This window comes from Panthera leo, chromosome D4 (assembly GCF_018350215.1).
Source record: "Panthera leo isolate Ple1 chromosome D4, P.leo_Ple1_pat1.1, whole genome shotgun sequence".
NCBI classification, from domain to species: domain Eukaryota; kingdom Metazoa; phylum Chordata; class Mammalia; order Carnivora; family Felidae; genus Panthera; species Panthera leo.
Genome location: NC_056691.1, coordinates 44,247,754 through 44,267,987, shown reverse-complemented (window position 1 = coordinate 44,267,987; position 20,234 = coordinate 44,247,754). Strand labels below are relative to the sequence as shown.

The following is a 20,234-nucleotide window of genomic DNA, read 5'->3' as shown; positions in this document are numbered from 1 at the left end:
TGCCCCCTGCACTCCTCCCCCATTGTAGCCAGAGGCACCCACTGCATCAGAGAACGTTACATGTTAGACCAGAAAAACAAAGACAAAGGCAGGGTAAAAGTATAGCCTAATTGGTTACCCTGAAGTCTATTTTGAATAAAAAAGGTGGAATAAATGCATGGTTATTTTCTTTTTTCTAAAACAGCTTCAAAATAATGAATTCATTCCCTTTTATCTCTCAACAGTGACCAATCGAGTTGCTTGAGAGTCGTTAGGAACTTATAATCATATTTGATGTGTTTAAAACAATTCAATTATTACCAGTTTTGATGCTCAAAATGACCCATCCTTGCCCAGTGGGAGTCTATTTTAACTGATTCTTCAGACACAACCCTAGTAGTGGTTGATAGCTTCCTTGCTTTCTGTAAATATTTATAGATAAAACAATATGTCTGAGATTTGCTTTAAAATGATGGCACAGGAGGATGGCTGGGTTACTCGGTCAGTTAATCGTTGGCCTCTTGATCTCAGCTCAGGTCTTGATCTCAGGGTGGTGAGTTCAAGCCCCATGTTGGGCTCCACACTGGAGCCTACTTAGAAAAATAAAATAAAAATAAAGTAAAATGATGGCACACGAAAAAGAGGGATAGATGACACACGGTTGGCCATGACTTGCCAACTGTTTAAGCTGGGTGATGGCCACATGTTGGTTCATTACACTATTCTCTTACAATTGCACGTGTCTGAAATTTCCAAAATAAAAAGTAAAGATTTTAAAAGTTCAGCCTATGACTTCCAAAATAGGACCCTGAAATCCTTAGCAAGACAGTAGTCTTAAATGCCTGGTTTTGATGGGAGAAAAAGGAATTTGTAAGTTCCCGAGGCTTCTCTTGACTTATCAAGCGTAAGTGTACAGGCCTGAGGATAGGATTTTAGTTAAAATCAGAGGTAGTGAGCTTTCTAGATATGAGGACCATCCCCCAGTCTCAGGAAGGCATGAAACCTTCTTTCTCTAAGAAAACAGGAGGAGCGTGGAGGGTGAGGAGTAGCAAACGGTGAGGTGAAAGCCCCAAATGTTTTTCCTTGGGGGACCTCTGGACAGTTTTGGTGGTGGTCGCAGGGCTGGCTAAAAAGGGGCTTCCCTCAGTAACCTGTTCGTCTCACCTTCTTCCACTCTGTAGCCCAGATTCTTGCCTCTAATCCCCAAAAAGGCGGGCTCAATTACTTGTGGTCCGGGTAATCTTGCTTTCCAAACAGGGCAGGAAAGAGCACTGGGCAGGGAGTCCAGATGCCAGCATTTCAACCCCGTGACTCAAAATGACACTGTGTCGTGGGTCTCTATTTCATCACCCATTAAATGAAAAGTCAGTCTGTAAGACCCAAGACCCTTCAGGGTCTCAACCTTCCAAACCCTAGACTTCAGGAACCCTGGGCCTGAACACACAGCCCTGCAGGCCTTTATGCCTTTTCACTACCCGTCTTTTCCACCATTATACACTACATGGCCTCCTAAAGAAATATGTGACTGCTGTCACTTTTTGCAGATAATTGGGAGAGGAGGTGCCTGGCATAGATAACCCCAAAGTTGGCAGCACTTTCAGGCTTTGGGAATCAGGCGCGTCACCGACCTGTACGATTTCTCCTCTCTGTCCTTGCTCGCCTGCAAATCCTGACCCCCGTCCCCACTGCGGAGAAATCTCCTAAGAGACGGCTGCCGGCGTAGCCTCTGCGCGCGGGAGGCGTGGGGCGGAGGGCGCGGGAGCTGAGCGCGCTGCGGCCACGCTCCCCGCGCAGAGACGAGAGGGAGGGGCCGGCGGGGGCCGGGCAGCACCAGAGGCGGCGCGCGGCGCTCGCTGAGGCTCAGTCTCCTCCCGAGCCCAGCCCTGGCCGGCGAGAGCGGAGGCGAGCGCGAGCCGGAGCCGGAGACCGGGCCTCGGACCAGGGAGGCGGAGGGCCAGAGAAGGCAGCGGACCGGAGCGGAGGGTCGCGCTCGGGCCCCCCCCGCCGCGTTCGCGTTCTCCTGGCGGTTCCCGGTAAGTGCGGGCGACCGAGTCCCCGCCAGTGTCCAGGTTCGGTGGCCGCAGTGGTCGTTGTCCCCGGATCCGGTTGCGCGCATCCCGCTGCAGCACCGCAGGCTCACAGGTGGCTCCGCGGTGGACGTGGGTGCCCCAGGCCCCGCAAGGAGTTAGCTAACTCTCTCCGCTCCGGGGCGCAGTTTCCGAGCCCCTGCTTTCCCGACGCCGACTGCCCTCGCTTCCGCCTCGGAGGTGGGTGGCGCGGCGGGGCAGGGCCTGCCGTCGGGGTAGACTTGCAGAGGGACGCTCCCCTTCCCCAACCCACCCACTAACGATTCGGGGAGATGCGGGCCAAGCGCCTTCCCAAGCTCTATCCCCGCTCGCTAGCGGGGTGCCTGTCCTTTAGTTTTATTTTCCTGTTAGCCCACCAGGGAAAGTTTGGGACCACAAAAGGCAAAGTTGGGGCGCGGCTGGGGGTGCACTTCCCCGGCGGAGGCAGCTTCCTTGGGGCGAAGCGGCTGGCTTGCAGGTGGAGCCGGGTCGCTGGAGCTGATCCTGCACCCTGAGAGTCGAGTCTGTCCCTGCCCTGTTGGTGGCCCTGGCCAGGCATTGTGACAATCCCCGGAGCGCTGTGAGTCGCTTAATCTTTGGTGCTAAGCGTCGACATCTGCAGCCAGCCGAGAATCTCTGTGATGGGTAGCAGCATCTTAGCCTGGTTTGACTTGTGTTCTTGCTCTGCTCTGCAAACCTGAGCTCCAGCTAATCTCAGTGTTTAACTGGCGTGTGTTTAATTAGCTTATTTTACACCTGAGATGATCTCAGCGAGCCTGTAAAATGAAATCGTTGATATAGAAAGCAGCAACAACAGTGTTGTTAAAGAAAAATTTAAATGGGAACCTTCAGAATATCCTCTGTCATGTCTAGATATTTTACCCATCTCTGTGGGATAATGAAAACTGCTTGGATATCTAACCTACTAGAAGACTCAGTGTTGGGGCTATTTTTGGCAGATTTTGTGGACAGAGGCATTGCTGCAACTTGCATATTGTTTATGAAATACACATTCAGTCTCTAAAAATAACCTACTTATTAGGAGTTGTTTGTTTTACTATGTTGTCTCTTTTACATGACTAAAGGTTGTTTTTAAAAATAAGCTTTAGCTGAAAATAATATAATAAAGACGTTTAGGGAAGACAGTTTGTGTCACCAGAACATTCTTCTGTAGACTTAAATTTTTAAAGGGTCATTTTTCTGCAACAGACCTAGGAGAGGCTTTTCATGAAAAATAATGCTGAAATCCTTATGTGTACAGGAAAAGAGGGACTATCTCCTCCGACACTCAGTGCTTTCAAATGATAGATTAAATCAGAAAAGTGTGCCTTTAACTGGAATTATATAATTGGACTAAAAGAAAACATAATGAATAATTATTGGTTGTCGAGTACTTAGTTCTAAAAGAAGTGTTATATCACGGAGAGGTTATTTGTTACATGATTAAAGGTGGGATAAACTGATAGATTTCCATCTATAAATTTCTGATATTTAACGCACATCCACATAGGTTAACACTGGATTTACTAAAATGTTTGAGTTTATAAATACATGATCGTAAGTGCTCACTGTGTGCCACGTCTTATTCTATGTGCCTCCCCCTCAAAGCAATCCTTGGTGGGAGGTGCCATAATTGTTCTTATTTCTGAGATAGGGAAACTGAGGCACAGAGAAGTTAAGTAAATTACCCAAGGTCAAACACAGGATAGGACTTCATCGTACTTGCAGAGCTCTTTTTGTAGAAGAGACCTATGATTTTGTGATTTACTTATCCTTGTTTTAATTTTTATTTAAGCATAAATGTCGAAAATATTTCCTGCGAAGCGTAAGATTCTCTGATTGTGAACGTGCCCCACACGCACCGTTGACTGTAAAGTGAAGAAAAGTATGAGAGAGCCATCTGGTTAAGTCTCCACTTTGAAGACCACCACATCCCCAGAAGACCCAGGATGGATCTGCACCAAAGCACTGCCATCACTTTCCTTGAGAAATGGTGTTTGGATAAGTCACTGTCTGGCTACAGGAGACATTATAGTGTCAGGAAAAAACTGAAGTTAATTCGAATCGTAGGCCTTTTCCTGGGCCTAGTAGCCATTAGCACTGTCTCATTTTCAATCAGTGCCTTTTCTGAGACAGAGACAAAGAATACGGAAGAGGCCGTTGGCGCAAGTGGCCCTAAGGTAGCACACGGTTACCATCAAAGAACTCTCTTAGATTTGAATGACAAGATTCTGGATTATACTCCACAGCCACCTCTTTCTCAGGAAGGCAAATCCGAGAATACAACAGATCATGCCCAAGGAGACTACCCAAGAGACATCTTTTCCCTCGAGGAGCGAAGGAAAGGCGCCATCATTCTCCATGTCATTGGAATGATCTACATGTTCATAGCTTTAGCCATCGTCTGTGATGAGTTCTTTGTTCCTTCTTTAACTGTCATCACTGAGAAATTGGGCATCTCTGATGATGTGGCTGGAGCCACCTTTATGGCTGCTGGGGGCTCGGCCCCAGAACTTTTTACATCTCTCATAGGGGTGTTTATTGCTCACAGCAATGTTGGCATAGGCACAATCGTGGGCTCAGCAGTGTTCAATATCCTTTTCGTTATTGGCATGTGTGCTCTGTTTTCTAGAGAAATCTTAAACCTGACATGGTGGCCGCTCTTTCGGGATGTGTCCTTCTACATCGTTGACTTGATCATGCTGATCATATTTTTCCTGGATAATGTGATCATGTGGTGGGAAAGCTTGCTTCTCTTAACAGCTTATTTTGGCTATGTGGTTTTCATGAAATTCAACGTCCAAGTAGAAAGATGGGTGAAGCAAATGATAAATCGCAATAAAGTCGTCAAAGTGACAGCACCAGAGGCCCAAGCAAAGGTTGGTGGTGGTGGTTGTTTATTTAATATTCTGAACCATTGTTTTGGAGATCTACCACTTTTTTAATGTGATGATGTTTTAGGCTATAGACGATAGCAGAGTGCTTTCTGCAGTTCTGTGGTAGCCAGACTGATGGCAGGGGGAAAACGTATTTTCGGGATATTTTTGTAGATACCTTCTAAATTCTCAAGCTACTTGCTTCAGAGTAAAACATTTATAAATATAGGTTATGTAAGTGTCTCAGTGTGGACTCAGCAGTTATTTACCTCTGAAAGTAGGCACAATGATTTTTGTGAGTAATTTAATTTTCATGGGAAAGTATGTGTATGTAGCCTAGAAAATTGCAGGTATTTTTTTTTTTTCAAGTAGGCACATGAAAATGATCAAGAACCATCTCTTTGAAGACATTTAAGGAAGAAAGTCTGTGTAACCAGTGCTGTGCCTTTAGGGCAACAGCAGGGCCCAGAAGGACTGGTTATTAGCGTGGTCATAGCTATTTTTCTTGATCCACACAATAATCTTCAGATCACTTGACCAGAAGCTGGTCAGGATCCATGAAACGGAGTCATTGCCAAGCCCTGCTGCCTCCATAGCTTGATGGCCCATTTTACATGGTATGATAAACATGACCCAAAATAATTTTACAGTGGAGTTTGAGGGAGTTTTAATGATAAGAGTGGCCATCCTTCCATGCGGGTGGTGAGCAAACTGGTATAGGGCTGAGAATAAATTGATCTACAAAAATGTGAACTAATTTTTTAAAATAATGGGTAAGCAACATCAATACAATTTTTATGTTAAGTATAGTAATGAAGTTTTGATTTATATCCTAACATTGGAATGTTGTCTCTGAATGTGATTTTAAACAGAAAACCAAAATACATATGCAGATTTTTCATACTAGCATCTGGGGAAATTCTCGTGTATGCAAAAAACAGATGTTGACTGGAGGGTGAGATATTTTGTCCAAAATGAAAAAAATATTCATTTGATATAATTCCTTTATGTTCAGGTTGGATGACCATCCATCATGTTCTGTAGCAGCCAGACATTTAAGCAAAGTGCAGTAAAAAACAAAAACAAACAAAAAAAACCCACTATTCATGTTCCTGTGTATTACATGTAAAAGAAAAATGTTTTCTACTGTATTTTTCTGACATTTCACTCAGTGTATGGTTGTTAGCAACTGTAGTAAAAGAAAAAAAAAACATTTAGCAGTAGACATGGCAAGTAAGCATTCAGATGTGAGAACTGAGTACATATCCTTGAGGGCATCATTGGACCCCTCTCCCTGCTCTAATTTTGTAGCCAAAGGATGATCTCTCAAGCCGGACTGCTCATTTGAGCAGTTTGCATTAATAATCTATGTGTTTATTCCAGTTAGAGTACTGAACAATTGCCAAGGGAAAGGCATATTTGTTAGAGGCAAGGAAATGATTTGGTGTCTTATAAATATCCTGGGCACGTCAAGGGTAAAAAGTCTTTTCGAAGGCTCGGTAGATTTGTGTTTTGTTACACAACAGTGGAACTTCATTAACTTAATCGCAGATTCTGCTGAAGGTTATATTGACAACATTTATGAAAAAGGAACTTGCACTTGCAGAGCAATCCAGTAGTGTATTTAAGATCGCAGGGGGATTTTGTTTTCTGATTGGAGGAGGAGCTGGTTCTCTGCATTTGGGAATAACTTTTTAAATACAGCTTACAGGCAGTATTTAATCTATTGTAAACCCCTCATTAAAGTAGCTCTGGCAGTATCTTTACCTACTATAGTAGGTGACTGTCTTGTCATCTTTATGATATTTAAAATTCAGCAACTTAGGCTGACATTCCTTAACAGTTGTTATTCAAATCCGTAATTTTGTGCTATTCTTAATCTTGTGCATTTTTTAAAAGAAAGCAGATTATGTTCATGTCTATTTCTCCTGTTTCTGATTTCCCCCCAAAATGTGTTCATTGTATTATTTCCCCTTTTTGCACTATATAGCTTTAATTTATTCCTTTTAATCACTATTTCTTCTTTTGGCATTCAGTAACTAAATTGAACTATAAATTATCATGGGAGTAGGATTTTTCTTTAAACATAGCTATGTCTTGTTTGGTGTTCCTCAAAAATGCTAGAACACATGTTTAGGTGGAACAGTGTGTATTGATGTGTGATTTCCTTCTGGAAATTTCACTTTGCCAATTTCACTTTGGAAGTATTGTTGGATTTTTTTTTTTCAGCAGTTGGTCTGTGTCCTGTGCCTGATTTCAGAATCTTATGGAGGCTTTGCTGCCCAAGCATTGAACATAACGTGTCCCAAAGAAGGATGAGTCCTTGAGTGTGGTTATCTAGTTTTCTTTTTGCAGAGTTGTTTTCTGACTGCATATCCCAACTATCCTACAGAAGTCAGTGCTTCTGATAACATCAGAACACTCAGAAAAAAGACGCTAAACCAAACGCAATTCCAATGAGGTCTTCATAGAAAGGAATGTGATGCAAAAGAATTTAGGAAGCAAAATAGTGAGCATGTGTTCATGGTCTTATTTGTACAATTATTGAGCAGGGGAGTTTGAGGAACTAGAGGAAACATATTGTAGATATTCTTGTACAAATCATCAGTGCTTCTTGCTAAAAAATCAACTCTGCTGGGCTCTTTGTGTTAAACTGTTTTGGAAACTACTTGTTTCATAGACAAGTTGAAGTTTTGATTTATATCCTACCATTGGAATGTTGTTCAAATCCTAATTTGGTTCCATTATTGATAATGTGTGCCATGGAGGCAACTGTGAAGCGTGGAAAAATGTGAACTGGCATGTTTTTTCATAGTGACAGTAATAGTTTCTCATCTCATTTAATTTTTACACCCTGTGTGTGGTTTTTTTAATTTGTTATTACTATTATTTCTTTTAGGGATAATGTTATCCTTTTTTAAAAAGTTGTGTAGTATTATGACAGGGTAAATAGACCTGGGGCATTGACTCAGAGGAAAAAAAAAAAGGTTTTGACCCCAGTGTATAATCAGGCCTGTGATCTTAGAGAAGTTCCATTAACTCTCTTAGCCTCAGTTTCCTAAATTGGACATGAAAATAACAGTGCCTGCTTCATGAAATTGGGAAAATTATTAAATGAAGAAACGAATGCTAAGCAGCTAACAGAGTCCTTGGCAGATGTGGGTTGTTCATTAAATGTTAGTTCCTTTCCTTTTGCTTTCTGTTCTTAAAAGTGAATCAAAATAAGGTACTTTTTAATGTTTATTTATTTATTTGGGGAGGGGGGGCAGAGAGAGAGAGGGAGAAAGAGAATCCCAAGCAGAATCCCAGTGTAGAGCCCTATGTGGGACTTGAACCCAGGAACCATGAGATCATGACCTGAGCCGAAATCAAGAGTCAGATGCTTAACCTACTGAGCCCCATAAATTATTTTAAATTTAAGAATTTGACATTTTTTGAAGACTGGCATTCACACAGGTCATTGTCTCCCTTAGGGGCGTATAATATTTGTCATAGTGTGATATTTGTAAGCCGTAGCTTACATATGGTGAACAATGCAGGTCAGGTATTATCATAAACTCCAAGAAAATCTCCAAATTTGTTTATTGTCCTGAAATTTTGTTGTGGGATTTTGCTTGAAATAAGTAGGCCGTTATGGGGTTATCTATGCTTAGCAGAGATTTTTGTTTTAAAGGTACTCTTATTTATAAATGGTTAGGACTCTCTTCTAAAAAACACTCCATAGCTGGTCAGGAATGACTTTGATTCCTGCAAGATATAAAGCAGTGGAGTCTCAGGGCATCCAGAGCATTTTGCTGTGCTCCTGGCCTGGCTGCTGAGGTCCCTTGATCTGTTCTGGTGCTAGGCTGTCATTGGCCTAGAAAGCAGCTGTCCATGGTACTTAGCTTCTTCTTAGACTTGGCATTATAATCTGACAGCAACTCAGCCCAGTTCTAATGAAGGGAATGGTCTAAATAAAGATGCTTAAAGCTGGATAGTTGAAGAGTAGGCTATTTAGTAATTTAGGTGCTTTGATCCTGAAAAGTGGTTTGTAAATAGAGTTTTTACAGTTCCAATTGTTATTAATGTTCATGAGAAAAAGGGAATTGAAACCATATTATAAATCTTCCTCACAAGGTGAAGTATTTCTTTTAAGGTGCTAAACCATGAATAGTTTTATCAATACAAATGTGTAGGTCCAAGCTTACTTACAGCACAGAAGATGTTATATATTCAACCTTTGTTTCCCCTCCACACCTCGTAAATAAGTTAGTAAAATTAATGTGCAAACTTTAAGGAAGGAAAGGTAAGATCATCCTTATAATAAATAATACGGTAGACTTGGAGACTCTCTGTTCTTCTCACAAGAAAGAAAATTTAGGCATTAAAATTCTTAACTGGCTTAGATGTCTGTGGATGTAGTATGTTTATCTGGGGATACAGCATGGTGCTCTTTTCCTTGTTTTGTTTCCTTCTACTTATATAAAAAGCAAACCCTTCAGTGACTGCATGTGATTCAGAGAGTGAACAGGCATTTCAACACACCCAGAAAGCTCAGCAGATTTTAGTGCATAGAATTCAGATTGCCTTTGGCTTTTCATCCTTGCTGCTATGATTTCTTCAGCAAGAGAAGACCTAAAGTTTGTGTTGAGAGCAAGGATTTACCACCACTTCCTTTCCTTCCTCCCTTCCTCCTTTGTCCCTTTCTCCTCCCACCTCCCACCACCTCTCCTCCCCTTTTCTTTCCTTTTCTGCCTGTCTCTCTCTTTTTGGTAAAACCAGATAATTTGTATTTGAACATTAACAAGGAATGGGATTGTTATGTTAAGCTGTTCTTTTGTTGTTGAGGAGGCCTGTACATCTTTAGTGGGGATTTGACTGTTTTTGTTTTTCCATTCTTTCATTTCCAACCTTCTTTTGTTTTAAATAAGTCTCTAGTAAACTGAATATAGCTATATTTTATTTAATTAGTTTGACAATCATTATCTTGTAACTGGAAAATTTAGTTTATTTACATAGATTGTGATTACTGTACCATTTGGATTCTTCTCTATTATGTTACTTTATACTTTGTATTTATTCTGATGTTTCTTTTTATAATTTTTTCTCACCTTTTTTGGAGAAGGGGCATTGAATTTTTTTCCTAAATTTTTTCCCTTTAATTGTTTGGAATTTATATACTCCATTTCTATTTTTTTAGTGTTGCCTATGAATTTTAATGTGTATATGATTCACAGTCCATGATTTAATAAGATCTATCTTTATGTTTTATAGCAGCTTTATTGAGGTATAACCACTTTTTAACCCCTACAAATTAGACATTGTCATTATACCATCAATGTTTTTAGGTTTATCCATGTTTTTACCAGCTTTTTCCCTCCTTATTCTTTTTTTTTAATCTTTATTTATTTTTGAGAGAGAGAGAGAGAGACAGAGTGCAAGTGGGAGAGGAACAGAGAGGGGGGGCGCACAGAAAACAAAGCAGTCTCCAGGTTCCGAGCTGTCATCACAGAACCGGATGCAGGGCTCAAACCCACAAACTGCGAGATCATGACCTGAGCTGAAGGTGGACGCTCAACTGACTGAGCCACCCAGGTGCCCCTTCCCTCCTCATTCTTCTTCTCAGTTCAGACCTTTTTGCTATGAGTTTTTTCCTCTACTGACTTACATTCTTTATAAGTTCCTTTAGCAAGAATCTACTTAAATAGTAAATGCTCTTTTTTTAAATTTGCTTACAGATTTATTTCACTTTTAATCCTGAAAGATAGTGTGGGTGGGAGATTATTTTCTCATCTTACTTTGAAAATAATATTCTACTGTCTCTGACTTCCATTTTTTAAAAAAATGTTTACTTCTTTATTTTGAGAGAGAGAGAGACAGAGAGAAAGAGTAGGGACCAGGGGAAGAGAGAGAATTCCAAGCAGGCTCTGAGTTGTCAGCACAGAGCCTGACTTGGGCTCAGTCTCATGAACGGTGAGACTATGACTGGAGCTCATACCAAGAGTCAAACACTTAACCAACCAAGCCACCTGGGTGCCAATCTGACTGCCATTTTTGCTGTTGAAAAAGAAACAAAAAGCTGTCAGTGTAAATGTTGTTTCTTTCTAAGAAATCTGTCTTTTCTTTTTGACCATGTTTAAGGTTTTCTCTTTGTTTTGGATGTTCAGCCTTTTCCTTATTCTATGTCAGGTCTTGTTTTCTCACTTATTTATCCCCTATTTGTTATTCACTAGACTTCCTGAATTTGGGAACTAGTGCATTCCACCAATTTTGACTTTACCTCCTTCATTCTTCCTACAATCTTCTAGAATTCTGATTAAATAGATATACTATCTCAACCTGTTTTCTATGTCTTATAACTACTCCTCTTTTCTATCTCTGTTCCTCATTCAGCTCATTTCTTTACATCAGCCTCCTAGTTTCTAGTTTTCTCTTCAGTTTTGTCTAATCTGCTGTAAAGCTCATCCATTAAGGTTTTTTTTTTTTTTGAGAGAGAGAGAGAGGCAGAGTGCATGCATGTGCATGCACACATGTAAGCTGATGAGGGGCAGAGAGAGTGGGAGAGAGAATCCTAAGCAGGTCCCATGACTAGCACAGAGCCTGATGCAGGGCTCAATCTAATGACTGTGAGATCATGACCTGAGCAGAAATCAAGAGTCAGACATTTAACCAAATAAGCCACCCAAGTACCCCTTGTCCATTGAGTTTCTAATATCAATTATTATATTTTTTACTTCTAGAAGTTTTCTGTGGCTCTTTCATATCTGTCAGGTTGACTTTTATTATTTCTAGTACTTAATCATTTAATGACTTCTTTTATTCTTTAGAAATGTTAAATACATTTATATTTCATAATTGATATTCCTAGTGACCATATCCTTGTAGGTTTGATTTTGCTGTGTTATTGATTCTTGACCATGTGGAGTTGCTTTCTTACATATTTAGTGATTTTTAAAAAAAATCTTTGAGGGGTGCCTGGGTGGCTCAGTTGGTTGAGCATCTAACTTTGGTGCAGGTGATTATCTCCCGGTTTGTGAGTTTGAGCCCCATATCGGGCTCACTGCTGTCAGTGTAGAGCCTGCTTGGGATTCTCTCTCTCCCTCTCTCTCTGCCCCTCCCCCACTTGTACTCTGTCTCTCAAAAATAAATATACATGTTAAAAAAAAACAACAACAACTGTGAACTCCTATTCCTTGGGGCTTTCCCCTTGGGAAGTCATTGAGACCTAGGTTTTAAGTCTGTTCCTCTAGAGAGGAACAAGTTCCTGATAGCACGACCAACTTGGAACCATTCTAACCTAAGTGTTTGACTTTTTCCTACCCAGGTAGTGTGAATTCAGACTCCAAACCCATGTGAGTGAGCCAGTGGTAGAAATTCTTAAGGGAGACTCTTCTGTCTTTCTCTTTTTTCAATATCACTCAAAACCAAGACCAAAATAGGCACATCCTACTCTTTCCCCTTGCTAGGCAGGGTTTTTTTTTTCTTCCTTTCCTTTTATTCAGCCACTAGGAATGTAACCCCTTCAGCATTCCTAGTTTATTGGGAGGTGAGGTCTCTGAATTACTTCCTCTTTACTAGGCCTTTGTTTGTAGCTTCTAAAAATCTAGTCTTTAGCCACTGGGGAATGGCAGGTACTTTAAGAGCAAAGCAATACAGACTCCTCTGGATTTGTGCTTACTTGATGTTCTTGGTTCTAAGAAATCCCTGATTCCTCACTAGCAAAAGTAGGTAATTTAAAAATATATTAAAATATATAATATGCAATCTTTTGGGGTATGATATACTGAGAATGGTTTCTCTGAATATTAAGTCCAGTGTATTGTCAGAAAAATATGTTTCAGACTGTGGGTTTGTCAAAAGATAATGCATGTAACAAGAGATATGGATACAGAATTTTAATTGAGTACTCTCAGAGTGTTTCATGCAGCCTAACCATTATAATAGTATGTTTTCATATCTAAATTATTGCAAATATATCACTACTATAATTTTCGTCAACAAAAATCCTACCATTGGCAAATTTTGAGTCAAATCTAGGAGGCAATTTTAACAGAAAGTTGTATGGGGCCACAGTAAATTTGCCTTTTAAATAATATATTTTTTATGTTCTTTTTAAAATTTAATTTAATTTTTTTAAATTTACATCCAAGTTAGTTAACATATAGTGCAACAATGATTTCAGGAGTAGATTCCTTAATGCCTCTTACCCGTTTAGCCCATCCACCCTCCCACAACCCCTCCAGAAACCCTCTGTTTGTTCTCCATATTTAAGAGTCTTTTATGTTTTGTCTGTCCCCCTCCCTGTTTTTAATAATATTTTTTACCAAATACAGAAAGTAATATATTTATTGTACAGGATTATAAAAACACATCAAAATATAAGAAATTTAAAATAGCCTATAAACTCTCCATTGCACCATCCAAAAATAACTCTGCACGTTTGTGTGTGTTCTTCCAGACTTTTCTCACATGCACACATATACACACATGCATATTCACATATATTTAAGTACTAAAATAAATTGGAATGATATTCGATATACATAACTTTAAGCTTACATTGAGTATATAACGGGTTTTTTTTTTTAACTTCACTTTTTATGTGCATTTCCTCATGTCGTTAAATGTAATTGATTGTTTAGTATTATTGTAAAATGGAAAGTTGTTTTCATATCTAAATTATTGCAAATATATCACTACTATAAAAAATGCTACAACAAATAGTATTACAAATTTCTGATTTCATAGAAGCAGAAAGTCTGGATCAAAGTTTATGAGCTTTTTGTTTTTTTAATGTTTATTTATTTTTTGAGAGAGACAGAGCATGAACAAGGGAGGGCAGAAGGAGCGGGTGACACAGAATTTGAAGCAGGTTCTAGGCTCTAAGCTGTCAGCACAGAGCCCAATGCAGGATTCAAACCCACGACCGTGAGGTTATGACCTGAGCTGAAGTCAGACCCCAAAGTTTACGAGCTTTTTAAAGTTTTGTCTACATTGCAACATACTTGGTAATGTTTTGGTATTATAATTTTTAGTGTTTTCACAGTGAAACAATATTGTGTTGTTTTTAATTTGTGTTTTTTTGATTAATTGGGAGGTTGAGTCTTGAAAAGACTGATAATTTTTTTTTAATTTTTAAAAATACCTTTAGAATTTTTTTTAAAGAATAATTTTTTAATGTTTATTTATTTTTGAGAGAGGAATAGAGAGCATGAGTGGGAGAGGAGCAGAGAGAGAGGGAGACATAGGATCAGAAGCAGGATCCAGGCTCTGAACCTGACGCAGGGCTTGAAGTCACAAACTACGAGATCATGACCTGAGCTGAAGTCAGACACTCAACTGACTGAGCCACCCAGGTGCCCCTAGAATTTTTTTTTAAATACTTATTTTGAGAGAGAGCGCGCACACATGCACATGTGAGCAGGAGAGAAGTAGAGAGAGACGGAGAGAGAATCCGAGGCCGACTCCATGCTGTTAGCACAGAGCCAGCCCAGTGCAGGGACTCTATCTCACAAACCATGAGATCACGACCTGAGCCCAAATCAAGAGTCAGACGCTTAACGGATGGAGCCACCCAGGAGCCCCAAGAATTAATTTTTTTTAGTAAGTTGCCAGTTTGCTGGTGTCCTTCATGTCATTTTTAGTTTTCTGTGATGTCTCAAAGGTCTTACAAGTATATGTTGAGAATCACTAACATTAGATTCCTCCCTCTCTACAATTCCACACCTAACTAAAGCCAGGAGGTTTTTGTGTTTTTTGTTTAAAAAAAAATGAATTATTTTGAAGAAGGTGGTCTTGGGGCTCAGGAGTTGGGAGATGAGGTTCCCAGGATTGGAATGTGCCCCTGACCTTGTGACCTTGGGGGATCCTGTACCGCCTAAGACCTCCATTTTTTCATCTGGAAAATGGGAGACTTGACCTAGATGACCTAAAAGATTGCTTCCAGCTTGTCATTTCTGTCCTTCAAAGCTCTAGTATATACTATGTGGAGTACTCTAACTGTGTCAAAGTAATAACCTAGTACATTTACCTAAAACAGAAGACCAGATTCTAACCGTACCCGTATCACCAAAGTGTGTTTCTAAATGGGCTTAGCTGCAGCATTTTCACACAAATGATTTACTGGCTCGGCCAAGCAGTAATTTTTGCTTGAGCATGTTGTGAGAGGTAGCTCTTCCAGACAGGAGAATAACTTGCATGGGAGAAAGTTGTTTGAAGTTTACTGCAGGATTCTCGACCTGCTCAGCATTTGTGGCTTCTGGCAGGGAAAACCCACCTTGGCAGCTACATGTGCATCCCTAGAATGCTAGTCTCTCCACAGTCGAGAGAAGAGAGAGGTCTGAAAAGTGGGCATGTGCTTAATACCAGGTCCTTACTACATCAACACTCTGAAATTGAGATCATCTCTACCTGCACGTCAAGAACCAGAGGGTCAGAAAACATAAGTGATTGCCTGAGGTCCCGATTTAGTGGTATTAAACTGCATTTGAACTTGGGTCTGACTCCTAAATGCCTGGTCGTCCTCCTAGTGCTTTTCACTGGACAGTTGGGATTAAAGACAAAGCAAACCTCCAAATCAGATTCACATTTCGTATTAGACTCTCTTGAGTCAGTGACTTCCAAATATTTTTACCATGACTCCCACCAAGAAATATATTTTACATTCTGACCCACTATGTTAGGCAATGCATGCATGCACACATACATGTGTGCATGTTTATTTTTTATTAACATTTTTTTAATGTTTATTTATTTTTGAGACAGAGAGAGGCAGAGCACAAGTGGGGAGGACAGAGAGAGACGGAGATGCAGAATCCAAAGCAGGCTGCAGACTCTGAGCTGTCAGCACAGAGCCCGACACGGGGCTCAAACTCTGAACCACGAGATCGTGACCTGAACTGAAGTCAGGTGCTTAACCCACTGAGCCACACAGGCACCCCTGTGCGTGTTTATATAGACTTATAAAAATCTAAGTGTGATGCACTTCCTATTCTTGAGTTTTCTATGCTGTCAAAAATAGCAACCCTCTAAAATAATTTCATAACCCACCAATGGGTTGTGACCTGAGATTAAAAAATAGAATCATGTTAAGAAATTTCTTTTTTCTCCTTTTCCTCTTAGCAGGGCTGCCCTGCAAAGCTGTGCTATTTTACTGCACAAGGGCATCTTTCTGATCAAGGGGATGAATAGGGACAGAAATTCAGATGTCACTCTCCTGGACAAGCTGTGTGCTTTGGTGTGGGACTGTGGCTGCCCAGAGGAAGAGGTGCCTTTTGTCCATTCAACCAGGGTGCCCTTTTGGCTGGTGGTGATCCTCTAATTCTTCTTTTTATAATTGACTATTTAGAGTTTCAGAGTAATGGATCCACAGGGACCATTATGTGCATGTAAATCCATGCTGATTTTCTTTCTTTTTCTTGTTTCTTCTTTCTCCTTCCTTCCTTCCTTCCTTCCTTCCTTCCTTCCTTCCTTCCTCCCTCCCTCCCTCCCTCCTCTCTCTTTTTCTTTCTCTTTCTCTTTCTTTCTTTCTTTCTTTCTTTCTTTCTTCTCCTTCCTTCCTTCCTTCCTTCCTCCCTCCCTCCCTCCCTCCCTCCCTCCCTCCTCTCTCTCTCTCTTTTTCTCTTTCTTTCTTTCTTTCTTTCTTTCTCTCTTTCTCAGAGAGACAGAACATACACACAAGTGGGGGAGGAGCAGAGAGAGAGGGAGAGAAAATCCCAAGCAGGCTCTGTGCTGTCAGTGCAGAGTCCACCACAGGATTTGGTCTCACAAAGTGTGAGATCATGACCTGAGCTGAAACCAAGAGTCAGATGCTTAACGGAATGAGCCACCCGGGCGCCCCAATGCATGCTGATTTTCATGATTGGGACTGTTTCAGCCATTTAGAGCTGGATCCATATGTAGTCTCAGCTTCCTCCCAAGCACACACACTGTCCGTGTCCAGTTGGGTAACTGACCCTCTGAGCAATGCAGATTTCTGCGGAGTCCTAAGATGTGAGCACATACCAAGCTATGTCTTGCTCTCGGTCTCTGACGTAGACTGATTGCAGGGTAAGGAAGGTGCAGATCAAAGCATGATATGAGGCTCCCTGAGCCTCAACTCATCCTTGTTTCTCAAATGAGCTTGTCATCGAGTGGAAAAGAAATGCGGATGAAACAGGGAGATGAAATCAGGGGAAAACAGAACCTTGGCGAGAAGACCAAAGCTGCATTTCAATTAGGTTGGTTTCCTTTTTTTCAAAGGCTGGATTTGTAAACCAAATGATGCAGACATGGTTCTCGTGCTGGTAAAAACTGGTGGGGTTGGAAAGGGTGTGGGCATCAGACCATAGTAATACCATGCTTCCAGCTTTAAACGATGCACCCAGAATCTGCATTGGCAGGTACCAAGCCTGGAGAGATGATGTCCTTTTCATCCCACACAGTGGTGGTCTAACCCTGGTCCCGGCACTTTGCCCCAAGCATCACCTTTTTGACAGTAAAGAGACTAGCTTATCTCCCAGGTCCCCACCATCTCTTATAACTGCTTCTCTGTTAATGGGAAAGAAACAAGTATGTGCCTGTAATTAAGGACTGGCCAATAGAAGAGGTGGTCAGATAATGAAGCCCTGAACTTGCCTCCTTCGAAGTGCTTTTCCTTTTTTTTTTTTTTTTTTTAAGTTTTTCCAATTAAGGAACCCAATTAAAGGGGATTAGTTCCTTTGGAGGTGTTATGAGGGCTTCTTTACCCTTCCGTAGGACCTTCCTGGAAAGGGCCAAGTTGCTGGTGCACTGTAACTTTCTCTTTTACTGTTTGATGGACATTGAGCTGGGCAGACAGGTTGCTGGTAGAAATACAGGTTTCACCTTTAGCAGCCCTATTCCTCCCACTTAAACCTGTCATCTGTTGCCCTCACCTCTCAAGTAGGCTCAAGTTGGTTTTATTTTTGCATGTCACCTGATAACAGTTAAATACATGTTGAACGACTTCTGTTATTTTAGACCTGTGGTAGGCCCTGAGTATTGGTGTTTTCCAGCAACTTGTGATTTTGTTTTCTGAGAGGATGTACGATAGTTAAGGTTTAACACAATAGAATTATTATTTAAGCCCGGGATGGAGTGTGTCCCTCCTAGCAGTATGATCTTGGGCAAGTTACTTAACCTCTCTGGAGTTAACATTTCTTATCTGTAAATTCAGGAAAATAATAGAATTTTCATCCTAGAGAGGCTGTGAATTTTGATGAGATTGCACAGGTAAAGTGCTTAGCAGAATACGGTCCCAGCTGCCTGCCCAAAGATGCAGTCCGCTCCTGGTCTCCTTTCCTCTTGAGTCCCTTCCCTGCTCTATTAGCTTGCTGTCTCTAAGTCCTGTGTCTCTAACCTCCTGGTATTTTCCTTCTGTCAGTTCAGGACCTTGCCTTGCTTCCTAGGCTCTCTTTGCCAAACCTCCCATGCCGTCATATGAAGGTACAGTTGCCCCAACTAATCCCTAACTAATAGTCAAATCCTCAGTGTTCGGACTTGAACCTGCTTTCCCTCTGTTCTTGCAGAGGATTAAGAGAGAAGCAGTTTCCCTGTCTATGAGACAGAACCTCACTCAGCTGTAAAATTCTCCTGAGCCCTCCCATCACTGCCCTATAAATGCATTTACTCTCTTCTTATGTGCATCATCAATATTTAATCTTAGCTTGTCATGTCTCCATCCCGTCATGGCTCTACCTTACGTTGCTTTGTCGGCATCTGTGTTTTCTGTCTTCGATTCAGTCACTGCCCTGGGCTCAGGGACTAACCAATCTCATTTGCAGTATTCATTGTCTGGCTCATAGGTAAAAGTGCAAAGGGCACTTGATGCCCTTTGAGATGTTGATAATGGTGGTGGTGAGTGTTCATGAGAAAAAGACCAGGTCTGAAAAAAATCCTAACATGTAATGGCTTATGTTTGAAAGTCCAGTGGCAGACAACAAATTTCAAACTTAAAAATATAAGCGTCATTAGAAATTCTCCAGTCCTTTCAGGTTGCAAGTGTGGGTATCAAGGCAGGGCAGGTAAGGGCCCCCAGTTCTAAAACTCAGATCACTCCAGCTATGACTTTATTAAGCTTTTTTGAGATACAGTTTATTTACCGTAGAATTTGCCCTAAGTGTCCAATTTGGTGGTTTTCAGTATATTCACGGAATTGTAAAACCATCACCGGTATCTAATTTTAGAATAGCTTCATCACCCCCAAAAAGAAACCCTACACCTATTAGCAGTGACTCCCTTTTTATCTCTCCCCGCAGCCCCTGGGAGCCACCAGTCTATTTTCTGTTGCCATAGATTTGTCTGTTCTGGACATTTCATATAAGTGGAATCATGCGATATGTGGCCTTTTGTGTCTGATTTCTTTCACTCAGCATAATGTTTTTGGGGTTCACCCATGCTGTAGCCTTTTTATGGCCAAATATTCCCCCTGTATAGCTGTACTACATTTTGCTTATCCGTCAACTTATGGACATTGATAGTATTTCCATTTTGGGTACCATTATGAATAATGTTGCTATGAGCATTTGCTTACACATTTTGTGTGGATATATGTTTCCAGTTCTCTTTGCTATATACGTAGGAGTGGGATTGCTGGGTCATATGTTCACTCTATGTTTAACATTTTCAGGAACTGCTAAACTGTTTGCCAAAGCGGCCACACCGTTTTGCATTCCTACCAGCAATGTATGTTCCGACGTGTCATTGCTAACATTTATTATACGTCTTTTTGATTATACCCATCCTAGTGGATGTGAAATTGTATCTTCTTTTGATTTTGATTTGCATTTCCTTGAAAGATGGTGCTGCTGAACATCTTTTCATGTGCTTATCGGCCGTTGGTACATTTTTTTTTCTGGAGAAATGTCTATTCAAATATTTTGCCCATCTTAAAACTGGGTTGTTTGCCTTATTGTTGAGTTTAAGAGTTCTTTATACATTCTGGATACAAGTCCCTTACTATGTATATGATTTGCAAATATATACTCCTATTGTGTTGGTTATTAAGGAATATGCTCCATATATGGGGCAGCTCCTGGACTGGGGTCCCGTGGGTTTCCAAGCTGTTCTAGGCATGCTTATATCTAGAGTGATTTGAGACCCTGCGGTCTGACCCTAAAGCTGCCTCTTCCCTGGAGTTGGTCTTGAGAAAAAATTGATCCCCTTGAAGCTAAGGACTGGAGGAGGATTCAGGTTTGTTTGGAGTCCAAGACTTCCTGATTATGGACATCGTGGGAACGTGTGAACCTACTTGAACATTTTTGTTTGTTGTCTGCTAGCTGCATCACCCCTCTTTACCTACCCCTGACTCTTCTCTGTGTTATCTAAGAGAGCTTCT

General features: G+C 41.0%; 1 protein-coding gene and 1 long non-coding RNA gene across 7 annotated transcripts in view; one reads left to right on the top strand and one right to left on the bottom strand.

The window, feature by feature from the left end:
- LOC122204825 overlaps positions 1–1,690 on the bottom strand; it is a 53,810-nt gene extending 52,120 nt beyond the window's left edge. Inside the window, exon 1 of one of the 2 annotated variants that reach the window (XR_006195792.1) lies at positions 1,608–1,690. This is a non-coding gene — a long non-coding RNA (uncharacterized LOC122204825). Of the gene's footprint in view, positions 1–1,143; positions 1,232–1,607 lie in introns of those variants that run through there. The other variant, XR_006195791.1, reaches the window with a different exon arrangement.
- The window catches only part of SLC24A2 (solute carrier family 24 member 2), a 244,950-nt gene continuing 226,093 nt past the window's right edge, over positions 1,378–20,234 (top strand). For 2 of the 5 annotated variants that reach the window (XM_042912540.1, XM_042912544.1), the window contains exons 1-2: positions 1,378–2,012; positions 3,841–4,924. In XM_042912540.1, coding sequence (XP_042768474.1) covers positions 3,995–4,924 — 930 coding nt within the window. In that variant the 5' untranslated portion in view covers positions 1,378–2,012; positions 3,841–3,994. Of the gene's footprint in view, positions 2,013–2,044; positions 2,247–2,652; positions 2,710–3,840; positions 4,925–20,234 lie in introns of those variants that run through there. The other 3 variants (XM_042912541.1, XM_042912542.1, XM_042912543.1) reach the window with 3 other exon arrangements.